This window comes from Heterodontus francisci, chromosome 17, assembly GCF_036365525.1.
Source record: "Heterodontus francisci isolate sHetFra1 chromosome 17, sHetFra1.hap1, whole genome shotgun sequence".
Lineage (NCBI taxonomy): Eukaryota > Metazoa > Chordata > Chondrichthyes > Heterodontiformes > Heterodontidae > Heterodontus > Heterodontus francisci.
The window spans coordinates 33,226,462-33,253,515 of NC_090387.1; the positions used below are offsets into that span (position 1 = coordinate 33,226,462).

At 42.7% G+C, this 27,054-nt stretch overlaps 1 protein-coding gene across 7 annotated transcripts in view; it reads left to right on the plus strand.

Moving 5' to 3' along the window:
- The window catches only part of piezo1 (piezo type mechanosensitive ion channel component 1 (Er blood group)), a 394,374-nt gene that overhangs the window by 112,805 nt on the left and 254,515 nt on the right, over positions 1-27,054 (plus strand). For all 7 annotated transcript variants that reach the window (XR_010976661.1, XM_068049232.1, XM_068049233.1 and 4 more), the window contains exon 2: positions 10,806-10,901. Coding sequence is in view for 6 of the 7 variants with exons in the window: in XM_068049232.1 (XP_067905333.1) it covers positions 10,806-10,901 (96 nt within the window). In the remaining variant the exon portion in view is untranslated. The remainder of the gene's footprint in view (positions 1-10,805; positions 10,902-27,054) is intronic.

Here is a 27,054-nt window from a genome sequence, read left to right on the forward strand (position 1 = left end):
GAAGAATGCCTACCATGCCATTCATGATAGCACTTGAATGTAACTTCATGGTATAACAGGAAACATTCTACGCATAAAATCTGCTCCAAGATGTGTCTCATCAGTGGTCCAGATGTATAGGGTAACTGAGTCAGCAGTAATTGTACAGCTATTTCCCCTACATATTGTTCTATCACTGATAAATTATGGAATAATTCAGTAGAATGTATAGACCCTGTATTTCTGCGGCAGTTACCACAATCTACCACTGTAACCTCAGCAGGACATCGGTGGCACTGTTGAAGAAATAGTTAAAGATTAGGATGACTTGTTGTATGTATGGTTTGTCCAGCGAGGAGAGATTACTAAGTTTTAACAACTATTAAGGAACTATATACAGTTTTACACAAGTATATTTAACACCGCTGATGCCATGCTACTACTTCAAGTCTCTGTCATGTGATCTCTTACATCATCGTGGGAGGTATTACTCACACTGTCTCAAAGATTTTTTTTTCTTCATTCATGGAATGTGGGCGTCACTGGCCAGGCCAGCATTTATTGCCCATCCCTAATTGCCCTTGTCAAGGTGGTGGTGAGCTTCCTTCTTGAACCGCTGCAGTCCATGCGAGGTAGGTACACCCACAGTGCTGTTAGGAAGGAGTTCCAGGATTTTGACCCAGTGACAGTGAGGGAACGGCGATATAGTTCCAATTCAGGATGATGTGTGACTTGGAGGGGAACTTACAGGAGGTGCTGTTCACATGCCTTTGCTGCCCTTGTCCTTCTAGTTGGTAGAGGTCGCGGGTTTGGAAGGTGCTGTCTAAGGAGCCTTGGTGAGTTGCTGCAGTGCATCTTGTGGACGGTGTACACTGCTGCTACTGTGTGTAGGTGGTGGAGGGAGTGAATGCTTGTGGATGGGGTGCCAATCAAGCGCGCTGCTTTGTCCTGGATAGTGTCGAGCTGCTTGAGTCTTGTTGGAGCTGCACCCATCTTGATAAGTGGAGAGTATTCCATCACACTCCTGACTTGTGCCTTTGTAGATGGTGGACAGGCTTTGGGGAGTCAGGAGGTGAGTTACTCGCCGCAGGATTCCCAGCCTCTGACCTGCTCTTGTAGCCACAGTATTTATATGGCTCCTCCAGTTCAGTTTCTGGTCAATGGTAGCCCCTAGGATGTTGATAGTGGGGATTCAGTGATGGTAATGCCATTGAATGTCAAGGGGAGATGGTTAGATTCTCTCTTGTTGGAGATGGTCATTGCCTGGCACTTGTGTAGCGCGAATGTTACTTGCCACTTATCAGCCCAAGCCTGGATATTGTCCAGATCTTGCTGCATATGGTCACAGACTGCTTCAGTATCTGAGGAGTCACGAATGGTGCTGAACATTGTGCAATCATCATCCCCACTTCTGACCTTATGATTGAAGGAAGGTCATTAATGAAGTAGCTGAAGATGGTTGGGCCTAGGACACTACCCTGAGGAATTCCTGCAGTGATGTCCTGGAGCTGAGAAGATTGACCTTCAACAACCACAACCATCATCCTTTGCGCTAGGTATGACTCCAACCAGTGGAGAGTTTTCCCCCTGATTCCCATTGACCTCAGTTTTCCTAGGGCTCCTTGATGCCATACTCGGTCAAATTCTGCCTTGATGTCAAGGGCAGTCACTCTCACCTCACCTCTTGAGTTCAGCTCTTTTGTCCATGTTTGAACCAAGGCTGTAATGAGGTCAGGAGCCGAGTGACCTTGGCGAAACTCAAACTGAGCGTCACTGAGCAGGTTATTGCTGAGCAAGTGCCGCTTGATGGCGCTGTTGATGACACCTTCCATCACTTTACTGATGATTGAGAGTAGGCTGATGGGGCGGTAATTGGCCGGGTTGGACTTATCCTGCTTTTTGTATAGGACATACCTGGGCAATTTTCCACATTGCAGGGTAGATGCCAGTGTTGTAGCTGTACTGGAACAGCTTGGCTAGGGGCGCGGCCAGTTCTGGAGCACAGGTCTTCAGTACTATTGCCAGTATATTGTCAGGGCGCATAGCCTTTGCAGTATCCAGTGCCTTCAGTCGTTTGATATCATGCAGAGTGAATTGAATTGGCTGACGGCTGGCATCTGTGATGCTGGGGACTTCAGGAGGAGGCCGAGATGGATCATCAACTCGGCACTTCTGGCTGCAGATTGTTGCAAATGCTTCAGCCTTATCTTTCCCACTGATGTGCTGGGCTCCCCCATCATTGAGGATGGGGATATTTGTGAAGCCACCTCCTCTAGTTAGTTGCTTAATTGTCCACCATCATTCCCGGCTGGATGTGGCAGGACTGCAGAGCTTAGATCTGATCCGTTGGTTATGGGATCGCTTAGCTCTGTAACAATAAACCGATCTGACATCCATTCTGGCTGTTCTTGAAAAAGGACTGCCCCCAACCCTGTAGATGAGGCATCTGCTGCTATTGTTGTCGGTAGTGAGGGGTTATAATGCGCTTAGATATTTGGCGAAATCAGCATTTCCTTGATCGTTTGAAATGCCTGCTCCTGATGTGCAGTCCAACACCATGTTTGACCTTTCCTTAATCATTGTCTTAAGGGTTCAGTAACTTGCATTAGATTGGGCAGAAATTTTGCCAACTGATTAACCATTTTAAGGAATCGTTGAAAATCTTGGACAGAAATAGGAATTGGGAATTCTCTAATAGCCCTCGTCTTTTGCGAGTCTGCCGTTATGTCCTTACTACTCACAATGTATCCATGGGAACGAATAGACATTTAAGAATTCGCACTTCTCATTAAGTGTCAGGCCTCCTTCTTGTAGATGATTCATAACTGCTGTAACCCTCAGATCATGTTCTTCAACGGAGTCCCCATGAACTAAGATGTCATCCACATGTAATATTATTCCTTTAAGGCCCTGTAGAATGTTTGACAGTCCTTTGGAATATTTCAGGAGCCGATGTTATACCAAATGGTAAACGATCAAAACAAAATCTTCCAAACGGAATAATGAAGATTGATAAGACTTCTTATCCAACAGGACTTGTCAAAAGCCATTATTCGCATTAAGCTTTGCGAACATGGTACTTTTGGATAGCTTTGCCGAGCTTTTCTCTACTGAGGACATCGGATGAATTTCTATTGCCACAGCCTTATTAAATTGGGTTAAGTCTACACAAATGCACACAGTACCATTTGGTTTAGGAACTGCAACCATTCCCGAGCACCACTCTAGGCTCGGTAACAGGAGAAATGACTGCCGTCCTGGTCATCTCTTCTAACTGAAGTTGGACTCGTTTCATTAGTGGGTGTGGTATCTTCCTCGGCATGAAAAAACATACAGGTTTAACTTCTTTTAGCAAAGTAATGCTATATTCGGTCTTAAGTCTTCCTAGACCTGTAAATAATTTCACAAAGTCCGTTTGGAAGTGACTCCTGGATTCTTGCTGCTTAACTTCCTCTACTTTCCTGATCAGATGAAGGTCTATTCAAGCTGCTCTGCTTAAAGGAGAAAATTTTGGATTCTGTAGAACATAGTGTTTCCAGTATCTGCTTTCCCTTGAACTGGAGTATTGCCTGTAGCTTTCCCTTGACTTTCAATTCAATCCCACTTGCACCATGTAACTGAGTTTCTTTTGGCTGCAGACAATGCTTTGATAACCACAGTTCATTGTCTGATTAAAACCTATGCTTGCTCCAGTATCTGCTTTAAAGTTGGTGGGAAATTTTCTGATTTCTGTCCTGATGGAGATTGTTCAACTTCGTTAATAACTCAATGCATGTAGACTTTACCCTTAGAAACTGTGGAAGTAGAGGTTTTACTTTGGCACATCTTCCCAAAATGGCCAACTTTCTTGAAGTGAAAGCATTCTGTTTTGTTTTCAGGATGCTAAACAGGCAGATGTGCATTCACCAAAATGAGGAAGCCGATGACCATCTCTGATCCACAACTGTTTTATTGGCAATTCATAGTTCAGTCGATTATATCTGTTCCCACTCTTCCCTCAAGGACTAACTCTCTGTCCAGAGGTAACTCCCCAACTTGGCAAAAACCCAGCCCTTAAAGGCAAAACCATAAGAGCATCACCTGCTCTCTAGTAACATTGAAATGAGTCTTGTTTAATTAAAGGGACCATCATTTTCAATATTGTCACAGGACACTGTTTGCGCCTGTGGGTCCTTTTGGTGCCACAGCACTGGCAGGACTTCATGGCATCTTGCACTTTCCCTCCCAAGTGTACATTCTTTTCTGGTGCTTCTTTTACATTCCTGTGCTGTAGGAACTATATGGTCACTGAAGGTTTCCTGAACCAAGGATTTTCTTCACCTCTCAGATTGCTTTGTTTTGCTTATGGGCCTCTGCTTGTCTCACCAGCTGTATGGCTTTGTCTAGGGTGAGGTCTTTAGACTGCAATAAATCTGATGGGGATTCATCGGCAAACCTACTACAATGCAGTCTCTCATTAATTCTGCTTTTAGGTCTCCAGATTCACAACCTTCAACCAGCCTGTAAAGGTCATTAATAAAAGCATTTACCAGTTCACCTGGTTTCTGGACCGTTCTGTTGAATTTGGCCCTTTTCTAGAATATTGTTGCTCCTCAGGTTGAAATAATTATCAAAGGATTTTAAGACTTCTTCAAATTTATCTGATGTCTCATTAATGCTTTGTCTTGCAATAACATTGTCTGCTATTGCTCCTATGGAATAAAGTAATGTGTTGCCTTGTTCTGCTTCAGACTTGCTGTCTAATTTTGAAGCAATTCTGTACCTCAAAAATCATCATCTCCAAAGTGACCAGTTTTGAGTTTGATTTGGTCTTTCCATGTGTCCACACCTTTCCAGTAGCGTAAATTTAAGATCCATGGCTTTTCTAAGCTTTTTAGGTGGTTCATAGCTGTTTTAAACTTTCCCTGAATTGGAAGTTTTCCCGCGCTGTTCAGCCTCGCACTGACTCCCGCTATGGTCACTGTCATTCCCTGGGAAATATTTCTGCTAGACTCAGCATTTATTTCTTGAACACAGCTTTGCAGCGTTATTTCAATAATCTCTTCACTCCCTTCCCCTGGAGTATCGAATATTTGAAGCCTTTTTTTTTCTCTTGTGGCCTCATGGTTGCCACATGTAATGGCACCGATCTCATATCCACCCTTGCTCGGGATTTGGTTTTCCCAGTGCTGCCTGCCTAGTGCGCCGTTAAGAACAATTTTCTACCCTTATAAGGACAGTTGCTTGGTTCTCCAACGCAAAGCTTATGATTGCTGGACCGGGATTTTTTTTCACAGACCACCATGCCTCCGTGGTGCAGCCTGAATGCCTCTGCAAGTCGACTCCCCAACTCTTCATGCCTCCACTTCATCCACGGTGCAGCTCTGGCGCTCCTCACAGCCTTTTCTCGGTTTCTGTAGCTTGATGCCACTTTTTTCAGGTCTGGCTTTCCAACCTTCTTTTCAAACTTTTCTGGGTGTTTATGGCAAGAACCACAGCTGTTCACCATGTTCCATGTTTGGTTAGTCTAGCTAGGAGAGGATACTGAATCTTCGGTAAGTTTTAACAGTAATTAGTTTATTACATATTTAGGAACTATATACAACTTTACTTAAGTATGCTTAACTCTGCTGATGCCATGCTACTACTACTTTGAGTCTCGCTCATGTGATCTCTTGCATCATCATTGTTGAAAGTATTATTCACACTGTCCCAAACATTAACCCTTTCACACCCTTATACTACAGGGCCAGTGTTACGTTGCAAAGGGTCCCTGAAGTATATGATGTATATAAAATAGCTTAGAGGAAAGTATTTATAGTTTATCTTGTGACAACAAACTGTGCACTTTCATCTGCAGACATGGGTACCTACAGGTAAGAACAGAATGCTTCTTGTAGAACCTGGGTGTGATGTCCTCAGGATTGAAGTGAAGCTTATTTGGGTTTGGTATAAGATATGTGGGACAGATTGAGACAGAAGCAGCAGGCTGTTGAACATAAAGGCTTCTTTATTCTGTTTTAGTTTTACTTTCTCTTGTCTTTGCTAGCATGTGTGTTCTACAGCAGTCCCAAGTGTACACAATGCAATTGCAATTTCAAAACGCTATCTCAAAACTCTACAACACTACACTGGGCTGCCTAGTAAACCTCTAGGTCCTCCTTTACTTCTGAACATCTCAGTTAGGAGAAATTCCCTTTGGGCCTATGTTGCAGTAAGGTTCTACTGACACCTTAGTGATCTGTCACCTCATCAAAGAACCTACACTAAATATCGACTAACTACTCAACTGCAAAGGGTTCACATCCAAGTCATATTTTTCATTGCCAGATATCCACATGCTGGCAAGGGTTACTGGATAGCAATAAGGAGCTGGAAACTAAGTAAATTCTTTTTCCCTCTCTGAGCTACGATTTGGAGGTTAGTTGCAGCACCTCAAATATTTCAGCTGAATCACTGAAAATCAAAAGCTGAATCTGGACTGCCTCGTCTCAGTAGCATTCCAGTGTGGTGACATTTTAAAACGAAAGTAAGTAATTATGTTACATAATGAGTGACACTTGATGGATCTGCTATACCATAGTCACTAATCCGAGTCCTGAAACATCATAGGGCATTTGGTGCTATAATGCTTTGGTCTATCAACAAATTAGGCCATAAAAAGTGCAGGTTTAGGCTTGTCATTTCCTCAACAAGTTCCAGATGTCATCAAGACTGCCCAGGCAATGGCATGTAAGTCACTCCTCTGGGTAAGGGATGGAAGATCAGTGGCATAAGAACTCTGGTAAGTTTTACTTGTGTCGTTGCAGCTTTTGCAGGAGCCAAGACCAGGTTTACCTGATTGTTCTTAGTCAAGGAATAGTTTGAGACATTGGATGGAAGGGATCCTGAAACTACTGAAAAAAAACAACAGAAATATTCTGTTTCAGTAACAACATGAAGATTAATTTCTGAATGTTTTTTGCTAAAAACAGGTATGATGCAGTTATGAGGTCGTTCATGTTAATGCACTGCTTGTTTTTGCAATTGTAGAGGGGGAAAGATGCCCAAGAATTTAACTGCTAAACTTGTCTTCGATTTCTTAGATATTAAAGATACATATGCATGATGTTGCACACAACAATCCTGTGTTTGAAGTATGTAGGATTTCAGAACTTGAGGCGTGGCAGTGCATTTTGTGGAGATGGGACCCCTAAACATCTGAGTGAAGCTGGAAACTCCCCAAACAACTTTCACCCTTTTCATATTCCAAGAAGTGTTTGCACTGCCTAGAACCTTCATATCTCCAAATACTGTAAAAATGATGAAAAACGTAGTCAAGAGTTTGTTATAGGTTGCCTGCCTGTAATGTGTCTCACATTGTTTAACTATTGACAATACTGCGCTAATGAGAGCAGTTATGTTCCTTGTTAAATTGGTGAATGTCATTGGACAGTGTTGTAGTGATTTATGCCACTGTTAGTTAATTTTGTGTGTGCTTTCCCATTTGCTAGTTTAAAAAGTGTTGTTCACTATATAAAAAAAATAATTCCAGTACTCTCCTGGCCTGCCTCCCATCTTTTACCCTCCATAAACCCAAATCTCATGCAAAAATCTGCTGCCTGTATCCTAAATCGCACCAAATCCCATTTACGCATCACCCCTGTCCTCGCTGAAAGAAAAGCAAAATACTGATGAAAGGTCACAGACCTGAAACATTAACTCTGTTTCTCTCCACAGATGCTGCCAGACCTGCTGAGTATTTCCAGCACTTTCTGTTTTTATTTGCCCTGTGCTCACCGGCCTGTACTGTCTCATGGTCCAGCAATGGCTTCATTTTAAAAGTATTATCCTTATTTTCAAATCTCTTCATGGCCTCGTCCTATGTCTGTAACCTCCAGCCCTACAAATCTGAGTTCCCTATGCTCCTCAAATTCCGGGCTTTTGCATATCCCCAAATTTTTAATCACTGAACCGTTGTCAGACTAACCCTCAGCTGCTTAGGTCCTAAGATGTGGAATTCCCTCCATAATCCTACTTTATCTCTCTCTCTCCTCCTTGAAGACACTTCTTACAACGTACTCTTTGACTAAGCTTTTGGCCACCTGTCTTGTTATCTCCTTATGTGGCTTGGTGCCAAATATTGTTGTTAACATTCCTGTGAAGTGCCTTGGGACAATGTTAAAGGCACTATATAAATGTAAGTTGTTATTTTGTGAACAAATCGGTTTAAATGTTTTGAGTTCTGAATTTCCTCTGCAGTTTGCAAGGACAAAGGTCAAACTACCTTTGTATCATGTAGAATATTCTTGGTATTTCTGGTGGCTTTAACACATCATAAAGGAGGTTAGGTTTTTTTGCACAAGGTTTTTAAAAAAACCTGTATTGTTGTTTTACAGATAAGTCTTTACATGGGTATGGCAGCGTAGTGATTATATCATGGGGCAGTAATCCAGATGCCTTGACTCATAATCCAGAGAACATGAATTTAAATCCCATCATGGCTGCTTGAGAATTTAATTTCAATTTTGAAACAAAAAAACCTCCTATAAAATCTGGAAATAAAAAGCTGATATCAGTAAAAGAGACTGTGAAGCTCATGAAGCTTTCGGGTTGCCATAAATATTCAACTGGTTCACTAATGTCCTTTAAGGAAGGAAGCCTGCCATCCGATATGTGACTCCAGTCCCAAGGTGTTCAACTCTGACCTGCCTTCTGAAGTGGCCAAGCAAGCTACTCAGTTCTATCAAACAGCTAGAAAGAAACAAAGGCTTGGCTCTGACCTGGGCACACCTGACTCAGCTGACCCTGCAAAGTCCTCCTCACTAACCTCCGGGGACTGATGCCAAAATTGGGAGAGGTGTTCCACAGACCAACCAAGCAATAGCCTGACCTCATCATACACAAAATCATACCAGCATCTCAAATCCTTACAATATGTTCCAAAAGAAGAAATCAGATTTTAAAAAAAGAGACTAAAGTAGTAGTTTTTATGTGTAAAGTTAGGATCGAAATAATCTAGTTCTTATGTGCAGCATAAGCACTGGCATAGACCATTTGAGCTGAATGGCCTGTTAATGTGCTGCAAATTCTATGCAAGTCTATGTAGTTCCTGTGCCTCGCTTTTACCCAGGGTCACACAAATTACTTTTGTCATCTTATCAAATGAACTAAGTGCTCTAATCCTTTTTTCGACTTGTGAAAACAAATCCCAATGGAATATACAGGCTCAATACCCATCAGTACATTTACTAATCTGGGCTATAGGTGGAAGATTTTGTGAAGAACTTAACAAAGTACGTTATTCTATGGTTGAATAGTCTGGATAGTAAATCAAGAAAACTCAGTGATATGGATTCCTTTTGTTCTGGCCAGTTTCTTTTACTCTGCTCAATATGGAGCATTGACTCTTGTAAGTTTGGAATTGTCTACCACAGAGGATTGTGAATTCTCCATCGTTGAGTATATTCAAGACTGCGATTGATAGATTTTTGATTGCTCTAGGAATCAAGGAATATTGGGGAGCAGATGGGAAAGTGGAAAGTAGAAGATCAGCCATGATTGTATAGAATGGTGGAGCAGGTTCAAGGGGCTTGATGATCCACTCCTGCTGCTATTTCTTATGTTCTTAGCGCAATTCCAATATCCCAGGACGAATATTGCTTTAAAAATGCAGTATTTCATGAGGAATATCTTTTGTCCATAATTGATATTCTTAGAGGTAAAGGAACATATTTTTTCTGAATAAAAATTTCTATGAATTGCAGTGACTTTCTGAAACTACAGCCAAATCTATTTTTAAAAAGTTTTGGATATTTTGCTGAGATGATTCGATCTCCTTTCCCTTTGGTGGCAATTTGTTGGAACTGTAATGTATTGATTGTGAGAAATAGCTGGGACTTGGGAATGAAGTTCCATTGAAATGAATTGGAAAAGCTGTCATGGGTAGAGCTTGTTCATAATTGGAGAGATTATTTCAGAATTCAAAGCAAAATAATAGAAAATAAATACTTCAGTATTAAAATAATTTTTTTTGGATGCAAGCAAAAACATTGTAAAATTTGAGAATAGGACCTCGAAGTGAGGCAAGTGGAAATATAAGCATCATTTTATCTGATTCACTCTGGTTCTTAGGTTGGGTTATGTGCAATTATTTTCTTCCCATTTCCTTTTATAAATAGCATCAGTAAAAAAAAAACTAGTACAACTAAGAGTATCTTCTTTTCCTCATCCCTCTAACAGGCTATTGCTTTTGAACTATGCACCAGAGCAATAATGCAGAATTGAACTCCTTATACAAGCTAATTTACTGTTGTTGAAAAATGCACGTGGCAGTTCTGATTTAATAAAGTTGTGATATTCTTGGGTCCAGCAACATTGTATAATTAACATTTATAGCTTGTTGCTCCATGACTGTTTTGTGCTAGGAAGGAGCTGTTTTCAGTTTGATTATTATTGAGAATGGTTGGTAATTATTTGTGTGTTGATTGCTTGATGACATCAAAGCCTGCGAAAGCCTTGATGCAAGCGAAAAAATGAAGGAAATGAAGTAAGACAACCATATGCCTGAGTCTATTATTAATTACTTACTAGAGGAGCCAAATACTTGATCTTAGTAAGTGCTTATTTGTGCAGCTCTGTAGTCCAGAGAAGCAGGCAGCAGTACTGGAAGGCAATACCATGAAACAAACTGCTGCCTTCAGTGTCTGTAATCTTTCAACATTGACTGCTATATTCGGGGCCAATAATTTAACCTAGTCATGAATCATATTTTATTTGCAAAGACTATTAGATTGGGTGACCTACAGAACTGATATGTTAAAATATTTGTCTAAGATCTAAAATCTGTATTAATTTTCCTCCCACAGCTTGCCTCTTTCGATACAATGCCTTGTCTCTGATCTACCTATTATACCTGTTGCTGCTTCCACTGTTCTTTGGACCCAGTGAACACACAGTACGAGGTAAGCTATGATTAGTTCTTTTTCAAATATATATTAACATTAATGAAACTCTGGGATCAGGTAAGTGATTTATTCAATCAAGGTTTAAATGCTTATATGCTAAAGTATGAACTATTCTGAGAACAGCAAAGTTATATAGTCCTAGAGTTATACAGCCGGACATCAAGCACCTATCCATTCTAATCCCATTTTCCAGCACTTGGCCTGTAGCCTTATATGCTATGGCATTTCAAGTGCTCATCTAAATACTTCTTAAATGTTGAGAGTTCCTGCCTCTACCACCCCTTTAGGTAGTGTGTTCCAGATTCCAACCACCCTGTTGGTGAAATTTATTTTCCTCAAATCCCCTCTAAACCTCTATGCCCCCTCTGCTAAGGGAGAAAATTTCTTTCTATCTATCCTATCAATGCCCCTCATAATTTTGTATACCTCAATCAGGTCCCCCCCTCAACCTTCTCTGCTCTAAGGAAAACGAGCATTTCTCATTTACTGCAGCTAATAATAGGGGCGGCTAAATTTGAAAGCTCCTGAAGACAGGCATGGGGATGGCACTACCGGATTAACTGTGCCCATTGCTTCTGATTCAGGAAACATGCCAACTTCATGCTAATTAAAATGATTGCAGTGTGCAGCCAGCACTGTGCACAATTGAGTAGCTGCAAGCCTCAGCAGGGGGCCCAAAATCCTAAGATGCTCGCACCAGTCAAGGCTAGCCTGAAATAATTAAAGGGAAAGTGCATTGTGACTGGAAGTCCTTCTACAACCTTTCTGAGTTGGGAAAGAGAGAAAAATGGCGAAACATAGGTGAGAGTGGTCTCTTAATTTTTTTTGACACTGCACTGGAGGCCTTGGTTGTGGAGGTGCAGAGAAGGAGAGATGGTCCTGTATCTGTAGGGAGCCAGGAGGCCCTCCAGACACAGACTCAGAAGGCAGTGAGAGCAGATAACCATAGAGGTCAACGCCAGGAGTCAAGCCTGAGGACTTGGATGCAGTGCTGCAAGAAGTTCAATGATCTCACATGAGTTGTCACGGTCTATCACATCTTCAGATGCTATATCCCACCAACTGTACAACTAGCCTCAGACACTGCTCAATGCACCACAGCCCCATAACTCACCTACCAACAAACTCCACCAAACCTGACTCATACCTGACATTCATATGTTCCACCAAACCCTTGCGCATTTAACACTGCTGCAGGCCTCAGGCCCTCATCTCACAGCTTACATATACTGCCAGCTAGGCAACGATGACAGCCAAATACTGGCATGACACTCACTGACACACCTCCCTCTCTCACAGGACAAGGTGGTGCACAACCGGAGGCAACAGGTACTAACTGGCGGGGGACAGGCACACCTACATATCCTTACACCCCCATAGAGAAGATGGTACTCACCATCATTGGAGCAGCTGTTGCTGATGCACTGGCCACGAGCGAGGCTGAAATGATCGAAGATGACTATCTTCAAATCTAATCTTGCTTTTCACATCCCGATTCCCCTTAATCCCACAGTCTCTTCTGATTTAGAAGCTGCAGATGGTGTAAACAGGCATCTCATTTCCCCCTCCCCACTGCCCCTTCCCCTCACCACAACCCTATCCTTGTTGTTTCAGTTCTTGGGTATCCGACAGCTGACCAGGCATGGTGATAACACACTGTCACTGGATCTCTCATTTTCAGTCACCAACTTAACTTTGTGTAATTTCGAGGACAGCTTAGAGGTGGGATCTGTCCATGGTGAGACACTGGAAGTGAGTGGTCTGCAGCCAGGGCAGGAGACAAGGGTAGCACAGGTGCCAGCTGCCTGGAGGGTGAAGTTGCACATGTGTTCTTGTGCAGAGGATTCAAATGAGCATTTTGATGGCAGCAGAAGAAGGTTGATGAATATACACAATGAATTGGCTGATGTATTGGCGAGCATGCCAGAAAGCCCACGTGCATTGTCAAGGAGCATGGAGGAACCAGCACCAACTTTGCACAGGGTTTTGCACAGAGCTTGGAGCCCATCCTTTTCAGCGGATGTGGTGGCCTAGACTGCTGCCACCCATGCCGAAGCTGGGCTTTCTGGGCCCAGAGCTAGTTGAGTTCATTCTGCAATGCCATCTGCAGTAGCATCCCCCACTGAAAGTCAGCCGCCTTCCACCAGCAATGCTGCAGCCACTGGGAGAGCACACAGAGGACAGACACTAAGGGAACAGCCCTAGCCAAATTGAAGTCAATGGGAATTGGAGGGGAAAATTCTCCACTGGTTGGAGTCATACCTAGCACAAAGGAAGATGATTGTGGTTGTTGGAGGCCAATCATTTCAGCCTCAGTACATCACAGAGTCTAACAAATTTGATTGAATTTTTCGAGGAGGTGACTACATGTGTAGATGAGGGTAAAGCAGTTGATGTAGTCTACATGGACGTCAGTAAGGCTTTTGATCAGGTCCCGCATGGGAGATTGGTCAGTAAGGTAAGAGCCCATGGGATCCAGGGTAATTTGGCAAATTGGATCCAAAATTGGCTTAGCGGCAGGAGGCAGAGGGTGATGGGGTCCAGGGTTATTTTTGTGATTGGAAGCCTGTGACCAGTAGTGTACCGCTGGGACCCTTGCTGTTTGCAGTGTACATTAATGATTTAGAGGTGAATATAGGAGGTACGATCAGTAAGTTCACAGATGACACACAAATTGGTGGTGTCGTAAATATTGAGGAGGAAAGCCTTCGATAACAGGACGAAATAGATGGGCTGGTAAGATGGGCAGAGCAGTGGTAGATGGCATTTAATCCTGAGAAGTGTGTGGTGATGCATTTTGGGAGGACTAACTAGGCAAGGGAATATACAATGAATGGTAGGACCCTAGGAAGTAAAGAGGGTCAGAAGGACCTTGGTGTACTTGTCCATAGATCACTAAAGGCAGCAGCACAGGTATATAAGATGGTTAGGAAGGCATATGAGATAGTTGCCTTTCTTAGCCGAGGCATGGAATATAAGAGCAGGGAGGTTATGATGGAGCTGTATAAAATGCAAAATGCAAGTTAGGCCACAGCTGGAGTACTGTGTACAGTTCTGGACACCACACTATAGGAAGGATGTGATTGCACTGGAGAGGGTGCAGAGGAGATTCACCAGGATGTTGCTTGGGCTGGAGCATTTCAGCTATGAAGAGAGACTGGAAAGGCTAGGGTTGTTTTCCTTAGAGCAGAGAAGGCTGAGGAGGGACCTGACTGAGGTATACAAAATTATGAGGGACATAGATAGGGTAGATAGGAAGAAACTTTTTCCCTTAGCAGAGGGATCAATAACCAGGGGACATAGAATTAAGGAAAGGAGCAGGAGGTTTAGAGGGGATTTGAAGAAAAAAAGAGGGTGGTTGGAATCTGGGACACACTGCCTGAAGAGGTGGTAGAGGCAGGAACCCTCACAACATTTAAGAAGTATTTAGATGAGCACTTGAAACGCCATAGCATACAAGGCTATGGGCCAAGTACTGGAAAATGGGATTAGAATCAATAGGTGCTTGATGGCCGGCGTGGACACGATAGGCCGAAGAGCCATTTTCTATGCTATATAACTCTATGACTCTATCACTGCATGAGTTGCTCAGGGTAACGTCCTAGGCCCAACCATCTTCAACTGCTTCATCAATGAACTTCCCTTTATCATAAGGTCAGAAGTGGGGATGTTCGCTGATGATTGCACAACGTTTAGCACCATTCGTGACTCCTCAGATACTGAAGCAGTCCGTGTCCATATGCAGCAAGACCTGGACAACATTCAGGCTTGGGCTGATATGTGGCAAGTAACATTTGTGCCATGTAAGTGCCAGGCAATGACTATCTCCAACAAGAGAGAATCTAACCAACCCCCCTTAACATTTAACAGCATTACCATCGCTGAATCCCCCACTGTCAACATCCTGGGGGTTACTGTTGATCAGAAACTGAACTGGAGCAGCCACATAAATACTGTGGTTACAAGAGCAGGTCAGAAGCTAGAAATTCTGTGGCGAGTAACTCATCTCCTGACTCCCCAATACCTGTCCGCCATCTACAAGGCAAGTCAGGAGTGCGATGGAATACTGTACACTTGCCTGGATGAGTGTGGCTCCAATAATGCTCAGGAGGCTCGATACCATCCAGTACAAAGCAGCCCGCTTGATCGGCAACCCATTCACCATCTTAAACATTCACTTCCTCCACCACCGACGCTGAGCGGCAGCAGTGTGTACCATCGACAAGATGCACTGCAGCAACTCACCTTCACTTCCTTCCATTGACAGCACCTTCCAAACCATGACCTCTTTCACCTAGAAGGACAAGGGCAGCAGATGCATGGGAACACCACCATCTGCAAGTTCCCCTCCAAGCCACACACCATTCTGACCTGGAACTATATCGCCATTCCTTCACTGTCGCTGAATCAAAATGCAGGAAATCCCTCTCTAACAGCACTGTTGGTGTACCTGCACCAGATAGACTGTAGCGGTTGAAGAAGGCGGCTCACTACCACCTTCTCAAAGGCAATTAGGGATGGGCTACAAATGCTGCCTTGCCAGCGATGCTAACATCCCATGAAAATAATCTTTTTAAAAAAGCAGCACCTGGTATGTGCAGAAGGTGTGAAGTTGGGACCAAGTCCTTCAGCACCTGCCACAACACTCGCTTTAGATTTTGCAGTGACTGTCAGATTTCAGTGAGGAAGTCCATACTGAAATGCAGACATCTTGCACATCTTTCCTCGCTGAGGTTCAGGTAGGAGAATTGCTCCCTTAACACCTGGGTGGATTTGGCCTCCTGCTGAGAGCCCTTTTCCACCACCCACACCACCCCTCTTCCAGCAGCTTGTCCTGCTGTGTGCCAGCTCTGCTTATTCTCCCAGTCATGCTGTATTCCAAGGGGAATGCCTACTACTGCACCCATGTCTGGGAGCACCTGGTATATGCAGAAGGCTTGAAGTCGGGACCAAGTCCTTCAGCACCTGCCACACTACTCCCTGTAGACTTTATCAACTTTAGAGAGCTCTGGAAAGCACCAAACACATGTACAATCATAGCAACAGCCAGTAGAAAGCAACTAACCTGAAAGTAGTTGATGATCCCTTTAGCGTTGGCTGGGGTGGTCCTTCCTGCTGTTGACTACGTGTTCAGCCGTGTGTGATTGAGAAAGGTCGGTATGTGGAGCATTGAGCTCCAATAGGGTGGCGCCAAATCAGCATTGCATGCTGATTGACCTCATGGTCTGCCTGCTTGTGGAGGACACACTGCACCGCAAACACCCTCACCAATATGGCATCCAATGCGACTCGCACCCCACATCTGAATTTTGCACTGTAAGACTTTCTATCAAGTATATTTGATTATGTTTATCGTTCATTTGATGGCAAAATGAATTCCAGAGGCACTAAAACTACATTATAAATGAATAAACCATTTACTTGATCTCAACATGTTACTCGTGCTGTTTATGTTTAGAATCATGCAGTTCAGGTTGTTTGTGGTTGACAGTATTTTGATTCTGGCATCAAAGAATCAAACCAGTTTGAAATGTTTAACAGTAGCAGAAATGTGCCTGGTAATAACAAATGGCAGGTTTGTGGAGTTATTGAAGTCTCAAATGATTGATTCTGCCCATTATTCTTGGAATTTATGACTTTAATTAATTGGAGTACACAATAAAAGAAACTACTGCGACCTTAATTTTACTTTTGTAGGACGTATCTAAGTTGGACATGAAATTGCAGTGGCTGCTAGAAATTAATATGTAAATATTAAAGCCATCAATTTTTTTCAAATTACTTATTTATTTGCATCATACTCAGCCCACTGACACAGTGTCCATATGTTGAAAAGGCATTAATGAGTTAAGATTAATGCATGCAGTGGAAGTGTTTCCTTGAGGTTCAGTGATTTACATGAGCAATTGCTTGGCCTATTGTACATTTGAAATCCTTTGTTCAGCTTATTAAGTCATTAAAATATATATTATTGTCATTTAGTTGTAATTAATATATCCACCAACTGTCATAGACTTGATTTATGTAGTAGTTAATCTTGCTGTGGTACTTAATGCCATGTCGAAGTTCCTGGATCAGAGCCAACTTTTTAAAAAAAAGATTGTTGTGTGATGAATTCCTTTCATCTAGTTTGCACAATGAAAATTCTGACAAGGCACCAATCAGTTGCAGAAGGCAATGATGAATCTTGTGGTAGTGGTGAAGTGCCGAATGCAGTACCTGTCTGCGAGCTGTATTGTCAGTTTCAGCACACTCACAGCAACAGGACCCTACTTTCTCATCTTAGTGCTGTGGAATCAAACACTCTCTCAGCTTTGACACTCAATGTTAGCATTAGGCACTCTCCGTTCAGATATAGGACATCTATATTCACATAATTATGCAGAGTATAGTTGCCCAGAAAAATGTCTTAATCTCAATTTCTGTAGAGTTGTACCCCATGTTCCTCCTACCCATATGTACCAGTAAGAATTTTCACATTTCTGAACTTGGCCATCTGTAGGACTTCTTTTAGTGTGATGACTACTTTCATGGAAATTTGTGCTGAATTATAAATGTATTGTGCTGTGGGATCATGCCCACCAGAAACTGGGCTGAGATTTCCTAAACACATTGGCCCGCATATTGCTTTCAAAATAGCAAGGCTAATAGCCAGCCAATGGAACCAGCCTGACACCTGCTAGTCTGGATGGAAGATGGGGAGGATTGAAGTCAGGTGTAGCATGAACACAATATGGCTACCACCAGGAAACTGGCACAGACATGTGTTATCAACAAGAACAGTTCAAGGCAATGTGTCATAGACCTGAGGAAATCCAATGATGTGGTCAAATCAGAGACAGCTCACTCCTCCTGATTGGCTTTCCCTCTTTGGGAAAGGTGATGTCACCTGCCTGATGCAAATATGGATAGAAAACTGACTGTTACTGATGTGACCTGTTGCAGTCTGGCAAAGCCTACAATATTGAAGTTGAGGGCCATGATTACCTTTACAGCCACAAACAGGGCTGTATGTGCCCCAGTGTTTTGCTCTAATTCCTATTACAGCAGGTGACATGTTCTGCGACTGCCAGCCTGCTGAACTGGAGCCTGCTCATACACTGCTCATTTGTTGTGTTCAGGTGTCATTCTGTTCCATTAAGAGGCGCATCCTGTAAGTCCTTCCTGTTGTTTGCTCTTCTTTTCCTGCTTCTTTGAGCCTCTGCAGTTCTGTGCTGCCTTGCTTGCTATTGCTGCTGATCCCCTGGTAAGACAGCCTCAATGGAAATCCCATCATTCCCATATTTCCGACAACTGCTGAAGCCATTGTAGTACGACTGTGCAGCTGCAACCAAAAGTCAGTTCCTGAACTGCTCTATACTGTCAAAAACGTCCCATACTCAGCAAAAGCAGAAAAAATATAGCTCCAAAAATTTTGAACCACTTCAAATGACTATCCAGAGACTTGCCTTTATGGAAGTGAGGATCTCGTTAAATATTGCTGTTTCAGCTTGCTTCCTGACTGCTCCCACCGTGTCTTGCTGGGCAGCCCAAAGAAATAGCGAGTCAGATAATGCCAGGCATCAATTTCCCAAAAGGGTCCTAATTCAAGTACAGAACTCCTATTTACATATTATAATCAGCCCAGCTTTCATTTCAGGCAGCTGTCAGGGTTGCCTAAGGGACACCTAAGCCAATATGGCAGGAGATGCATTCCCAGTGTAGGACATCCCACTGCAAAATTGGTAGGTTTAACAGCCATTTTACATCTCAAAACTGGGTAAAACACAATTAAAACTTCTGCCCTGTAAGTCAACAGCCGAATCTCAGTGTTCTTTTGTAACCATTTCTTCTTTACTGCTATGTCACCCACCGCTGTCCTGTCTCTCATCTAAATGCGCTTTCAAATATTCATTATTTTATTTCCTAAATTTCTTTATCTGGAAAATATTGAAATTTTTACAGTAAAGGTAGTATCCATACAGTTTAAACATCTTAAAAATGAATGTAGGAATTATAGAAGCTAAACTAAATAGAAAAGATTCTTATACTCATCTAATATGCCAAAATGCTTTTGTTCTGCTTTGGCACACATTTGACTTTAAATATGTAGTTGTTCACACTTCTGCTGGATGTGGAACAATTTCATTTGTAGCATGTTAAGTTCCAATGTGTTGTGAATACCTTACGTGCTTTAATCTTAAGGATTTCATGCTATTGATTGAGTTCTATAATGGTCCAAAACAAAGCATTTGATAAGGTGCCACATCAAAGGTTATTGCAGAAAATAAAAGCTCATGGTGTAGGGGGTTACATATTGGCATGGATAGAAGTTTGGCTATCTAACAGGAAACCGAGTAGGCATAAATGGGTCATTTTCTGGTTGGCAAGATGTAACAAGTGGTGTGCCACAGGGATCTGTGCTGGGGCCTCAACGTTTTACAATTTATATAAATAACTTAGATGAAGGGATCGAAGGCATGGTTGCTAAATTTGCTGATGACACAAAGATCGGTAGGAAAGTAACTTGTGAAGAGGACGTAAGGAGGCTTTTTTTGTATTCATTCCTGGGATGTGGGCATCGCTGGCCAGGCCAGCATTTATTGCCCAGCCCTAATTGCCCTTGAGAAGGTGATGGTGAGATGCCTTCTTGAACCGCTGCAGTCCGTGTAGGGTAGGTACACCCACAGTGCTGTTAGGAAGGGAGTTCCAGGATTTTGACCTAGCGACAGTGAAGGAACGATGATGTAGTTCCAAGTCAGAATGGTGTGTGACTTGGAGGAGGACTTGCAGATGGTGGTGTTCCCATGCATTTGCTGCCCTTGTCCTTCTAGTTGGTAGAGGTCGCGGGTTTGGAAGGTGGTGTCTCAGGAGCCTTGGTGCGTTGCTGCAGTGTATCTTGTAGATGGTACACACTGCTGCCACTGTGCGTCGGTTTTGGAGGGAGTGAATGTTTGTGGATGGGGTGCCAATCAAGCGAGCTGCTTTGTCCTGGATGCTGTCGATCTTCTTGAGTGTTGTTGGAGCTGCACCCATCCAGGCAAGTGGAGAGTATTCCATCACACTCCTGACTTGTGCCTTGTAGATGGCGGACAGGCTTTGGGGAGTCAGGAAGTGAGTTACTCACCGCAAGATTCCTAGCCTCTGACCTGCTCTTGTAGCCACGGTATTTATATGGCTACTCCAGTTCAGTTTCTGGTCAATGGTAGCCCCTAGGATGTTGATAGTGGGGGATTCAGCAATGGTAATGCTATTGAATATCAAGGGGAGACGATTAGATTCTCTCTTGTTGGAGATGGTCATTGCCTGGCACTTGTGTGGTGCGAATGTTACTTGCCCCTTGTCAGCCCAAGCCTGGATATTGTCCAAGTCATGCTGCATTTCTACACTGACTGCTTCAGTATCTGAGGAGTCACGAATGGTGCTGAACATTGTGCAATCATCAGCGAACATCCCCACTTCTGACCTTATGATTGAAGGAAGGTCATTGATGAAGCAGCTGAAGATGGTTGGGCCTAGGACACTACCCTGAGGAACTCCTGCAGTGATATAGATAGGGATATCGATAGGTTAAGTGAGTGGGCAAAGATCTGGCAAATGGAGTGTAATGTAGGAAAGTGTGAAATTGTCCACTTTGGCAGGAAGAATAAAGAAGAAGATATAGATGGGCTGGTAAGATGGGCGGAGCTATGGCAAATGGAATTAAATCCTGAGAAGTGTGAGATGATGCATTTTTGGAGGACTAACAAAGCAAGGGAATATACAATGGATGGTAGAACCCTAGGAAGTACAGAGGGTCAGAGGGACCTTGGTGTACTTGTCCATAGATCGCTGAAGGCAGTGGCACAGGTAGGTAAGGTGGTTAGGAAGGCATATGGGATGCTTGCCTTTATTAGCCGAGGCATAGAATATAAGAACAGGGAGGTTATGATGAAGCTGTATAAAACGCCAGTTAGGCCACAGCTGGAGTTATGTGTACAGTTCTGGGCACCACACTATATTGGAAGGATGTGATTGCACTGGAGAGGGTGCAGAGGAGATTCACCAGGATGTTGCTTGGACTGGAGCATTTCAGCTATGAAGAGAGACTGAAAAGGATAGGGTTGTTTTCCTTAGAGCAGAGAAGGCTGAGGGGAGACCTGATTGAGGTGTACAAAATTATGAAGGGCATTGATAGGTTAGATAGGAGGAAACTTTTTCCCTTAGTGGACCGGTCAATAACCAGGGGCCATAGATTTACGGTAAGGTGCAGGAGATTTAGAGGGGGTTTGAGGAAAAGGTTTTTCACCCAGATGATGGATGGAATCTGGAACGCACTGTCTGAAGAGGTGGTAGAGGCCGGAACCCTCACAACATTTAAGAAATATTTAGATGAGCACTTGAAACGCCATAGCATACAAGGCTTTGGGCCAAGTGCTGGAAAATGGGATTAGAATATGTGCTTGATGGCCGGCACAGACAAAGGGCCTGTTCCTGTGCTGTATAACTATATGGCTCTATGAGAAGCATATTATTAAATGGTGAGAGATTGCAGAGCTCTGAGATGCAGAGGGATCTGGGTGTCCTCATGCATGAATCGCAAAAGGTTAGTATGCAGGTACAGCATGTAATTAGGTAAGCTAATCGAATGTTACCCTTATCGTGAAGGGAATTGAAAACAAAAGTCGGGAGGTTATGCTTCAGCTATACAGGGCATTGGTGAGACCACATCTGGAGAACTGTATACATTACCGGTCTCCTTATTTAAGGAAGGATGGAAATGCGTTGGAGGCAGTACAGAGAAGGTTTACTAGACTAATACCTGGAATGGGCGGGCTGTCTTACAAGGAAAGATTGGACAGGCTAGGCTTTTATCTGCTGGAATTTAGCAGAGTAAGAGGCGATTTGATTGAAACATATAAGATCCTGAGGGGTCTTGACAGGGTGGCTATGGAAAGGATGTTTCTCCTTGTTGGAGAATCTCAAACTAAAGATCATTGTTTAAAAATAAGGGGTCACCCATTTAAGACAGAGATGAGAATTATTTTCTGTCAGAGGGTCGTGCGTCTTTGGAATTCTCTTCCTCAAAAGGCAGTGGAAGCAGAGTCTTTGAATATTATTAAGGCAGAGGTAGATAGAGTATTGATAAGCAAGGGGGTGAAAGGTTATCGGGGGTAGGTAGAAATGTGGAGTAATCAGTTCAGCCATGAACTTACTGAATGGCGGAGCAGGCTCGAGTGCCGACTCCTGCTCCTAATTCGAATGTTCGTATGTATAGCATTGTTTGGAAGTGGGAAGAAAGTCTTTTGAAAATTTAGTTATAAGTTCATGGGTAGTGGGTGTCACTGGCAAGGCCAGCATTTATTGCCGATCCTTAATTGCCCTCGAGAAGGTGGTGATGAGTGGGGCCTTGAACTGCTGTAATACACCCACAGTGCTATTAAGTAGGGAGTTCCAGGATTTTGACCCAGCAATGATGAAGGAATGGCAATATATTTTCAAGTCATGTTGATGTTTGACTGAAGATTACTATGTGGGTTAATTTTCACACTTACAGCCAGGCAAAACTGAGCAGTAGCAGGTTGGCTGCCTGTTTCACACCTCACCTAAACCTTTCCTCTCCATTGAAGTCTATTCAAAAGTAAGTTAGGTGTGCATCAAACAAGCAGCTGATACATTATTATCCTTTTTCCACCTGTGAAAACTGTGTGTTGATTTGAGAAACCACACTGTTCACAGAAGTAAACCAGAGTCATAGAATGGTTATAGCACAGGAGGCCTTTCAGCCTGTTGAGTCCTTGGTGGCTCTTTGCAAAAGCAATCCAGCTAGTCCCACTTCCCATGCACTTTTCCCTGTAGTCCTGCAAATTTTTCCCCCTTCAAATATTTATCCAATTGCCTTTTGAAAGCCTTGATTGAATCCACCACCCTTTTCAGGCAGTGCATTCCAGATCCTAACCACTCCCTGCATAAAATGTTTTTCCTCATGTCACCTTTGATTCATTTGCCAATCACCTTAAATCGCTGTCCTCTGATTATAGACCCTTCCGTCAATGGGAACAGTTTCTCTCTATCTACTCTGTCCAGACACCTCATGATTTTGAACACATCTATCAAATCTCCTCTCAACCTTCTCTGCTCTAAGGAGAACAGCTCCAGCTTCTCCATTCTATCCATGTTCCCCACCCCTGGAACCTTTCTATTAACACTTTTCTGCACCCTCTCTAAGGCCTTCACATCCTTTCTAAAGTGTGGTCCCCAGAGTTGGAGATAGTACACTAGTTGTGGCTGAGCAGTGTTTTATAAAGTTACCTTGTAACTTATTGCTTTTGTACTGTCTCTATCTATAAAGCCCAAGATCTTGTACACCTTTTTAACCACTTACTCAGCTTGCCCTGCCACCTTCAATGATTTGTGCACATATATCTCCAAGCCTCTCTGTTCCTGCACACCTTTAGAATTTTACCTTTTTGTTTATATTGCTTCTCCTCTTTCTTCTGCCCAAAATTTATCACTTTGCACTTCTTTGAGTTAAATCTGCCACGTGCCCGCCACTTCCACCAGCCTATCTATGTCCTCTTGAAGTCCAGCACCATCCTTCACACAGTTCGCAATATTTCCAAGCTTTGTATCATCTCCAAATTTTGAAATTGTGCCATGCTCACCCAAGCAAAGTCATTAATACCTGACAGTAAAAAGCAGTGGTCCTAGTACCGACCACTGGGGAATCTCTCTGTATATTTTCCTCCAGTCGGAGAAACAACCATTCACCGCTGCTCTGTTTCTTGTCCTTTAAAACAGTGTTTTCAATATTTAATATACTAATGGGGTATACATTGAAGTTATTTGCTTCAGAGACTGTAAACATTAAGTAATTCATTAGCCTTTCTTAGTGAACATATTTTCCATGGGGCGACATGGGGTTTCCCAATTGTCCACTGTAACTTCAGTGGAAGATCCATGGAAAGCCTGTAAAAACAGCATTTATGCCATTTCATCGGGGGTTCTGCTGAAGTTATGGTGGATGAGTGGGAGAGGCTCCACAGCAGCCTCTGGGCCTGGCCTGTTGGCAGGGATATTTTGGCTATGGACATGGGGAAAACAAAACACTCGCTGACCATTAGTATGCAACAAAGGCTGTAAAGTTGGTCAGGTTTTAAAACTGACAGTTGCTATGACAGGCTTTTTCTGTAGTAGGAGTATGCAGGAGGTTTATTTGTTTAAGTCAAGCCAGATGGTTGCCTGAAGTTTGGGGAAGTTTCAATTATTCTGTGTTTTACATGAAGGCAAGTTGCCCTGATTTGAATTAACTCATTTCAATCAGATCTGTTGCTCTGCATGTTCCACTTTCTGTAAAATAAAACAACTTAACGATTTGTACCTGGCCTCATCTTACCAGATGCTGTTCCAATACACCTTCAAACGATTTGAAGGGGTACCTATAAAAGAACACAAATATCTAGTTCAAATCACAAGGGATTGCTATTGTTACAACTGTGGGTTAAGCTATTGCATAACTAGATATTGGGTACTGTGAGTCTGCTCTGGCACATAAAGCATGGAGATTCACTTCTGGAAGTGACTGCGATTGCAGAATCCAAGAAAGTATCAAAGGAAAGATTTGAATTTGTGACATTAAGCAAGAATTTAAATTTACCAAATGTGGGAGTTATTAGAACAGCCTGTGCAAATCCCCTTTCATGTTTGAGCCTTTGCTGCTACTCTTAAGTTTACGTTTCAACAGCTCTATATCTAAACAACACTAAGTTTTGAGGTGCATTTTTAAAATTAATTTTTAATTTTGAATGTAACTTGTTACAGCAGAGTTGCATTGTGTTCTGAAGCTTCAGTTTACCAATGTAATAAAGTGTGTCGCATGACGCTTTATCATGTGGCCTTGTCCATTAACATTGAAATATTTAGAATTCTAAAGTTAACCAATAACTTTTTTGTTGTCAATGCTGTAAAATAGTGCTTTGGTTTCAAATTTTCATGTTTTTATTTGTATTTATTTAAAATAAAATGGGACTTGAACTTTATTAGAAGTTCAGGATCTATAAGACCAACTATTTTTGAACTTCATTTTTAGTCCTTTTAAATTCATCATAGTTAATGGCTTGTTTTCTGGCCGAAAATCTCAGGAATTAAATGCAATGTTGTTAACTCCTGACACACTCTTTTACTTGTTTTGGAATCTGGAGTCTTTCAACTTTTAAAATGCCCATGTTTCTTTCATATTGCTTCTGCAAGCATGCAGATAAACTTTCTGCATGTTGACTGTGGGTGTGTAGTAAAAAATATACCCCATTAATTTCCCTTATTGGTACCAAGGCTCATAAATTCAAATCCGAGGAATGAATTAAATCACGAAAATCACTTAATTTCAATACATTTGCAATTCTTCACCAGAACTAACCACCTTTCCAGTTGCCTTTCTTTACCAGCCATCTTTCCTTGCAACTTGCATTCCTATCATCTTCAAAGACAGTAGCTCATGGGGTACAGTTCCTTGAGCACTGGCAGCTCCTTGGTACCTTGCCCCAGTGGCCATTCTTCATGTCGGCTATTTGAAAGTTATCAGAACCAACTTGAATGAACTATCAGAGGGAAGCCATGAAATTGTACAATAGGCTATGCCTTCAGGAGATGAGGCGGCGCAGTGGTTAGCACCGCAGCCTCACAGCTCCAGCGACCTGGGTTCACTTCTGGGTACTGCCTGTGTGGAGTTTGCAAGTTCTCCCTGTGTCTGCGTGGGTTTTCTCCGGGTGCTCCGGTTTCCTCCCACAAGCCAAAAGACTTGCAGGTTGGTAGGTAAATTGGCCATTATAAATTGCCCCTAGTATAGGTAGGTGGTAGGGAAATATAGGGACAGGTGGGGATGTGGTAGGAATATGGGATTAGTGTAGGATTAGTATAAATGGGTGGTTGATGATCGGCACAGACTCGGTGGGCTGAAGGGCCTGTTTCAGTGCTGCATCTCTAAACTAAACTAAACTAAACTGGAAGAAATAAGTATACATCATGACTCTCAAAATATTTTATTGACACTCTAAAGGAATACTCCAGACTAAAATAAAAACAAAAACAGAAAATGCTAGAAATACTCAGCAGGTCTGGTAGCATCTGTGGAGAGAGAAACAGTGTTAACAGAGTTATCAGAAGGTCACAGACCTGAAACGTTAACTCTGTTTCTCTCTCCACAGACCATACCAGACCTGCTGGGTATTTTCAGCATTTTCTGTTATTTCGGATTTTCAGCATCCGCAGTATTTTGTTTTTGGAATACTCCAGCCTGATGCAATTTAAAAATATAAATTGAGTTTCAATCAATAACAAAACTAAGTCTAATGAATGAGCAGTGAAGCTCAGAGTAGGCACCTTGTTCAAAATGTTTGAAATCTTTTCCCAATTCATGGCATGAGTTAGAAATTGTAAGATACCCGCATGCCATTTGATGGCTCTTGAGCACAGAATCTATCAAATGGCAGTTACAGGTATGGGTTTTATCTACCTAAAAATGTCGTTTTCTTTTTAATATTGTTTCTAAAAATAGAGATTTAAAATGGACAACTTGATCACTTTGAATTTTTACATAAACCTGGGTTATCAAATGAATTGATTTAAAAAGTGTTACACTCGCAACTTTTATTCTTGCTGCTGATTGGTGAAATATTCACAGCCCGAGACTTCCACGTTAAGGGTGCAACTTTCGGCACTAGTTTTCCAGGAAGCATTTTCTTTCTGCCATGGTTTCCTTTTACTATCTTCGTTGCATTTATGCCAAATAAATGTTTGTGTAATTTTAGAGACAATGTATGTCACCAGCTTTCCCACCAAAAATTCAGGATGCTGAGGGGGTGATAGAGAGCAGTTATAGGGAAGTAGTGACACCTAAGTTACAGGATAAAGGTAGCTGGGTGACAGTCAGTGGAGGGAAAGGAAATAGGCGCGCAGTGCAGGGATCCCCTGTGGCCGTCCCCTCAATATTAAGTATACCGTTTTGGATACGGTTGAGGGGGACGACCTACCAGGGGAAAGCCACATTGGCCAGGTCTCTGGCACTGAGCCTGGCCCAGTGGCTCAGAAGGGAAGGGGGGAGAATAGGAGAGCGATAGTGATAGGAGATTCAGTGGTTAGAGGAACAGACAGGAGATTCTGTGGTCGCGAACGAGACTGCCGGATGGTATGTTGC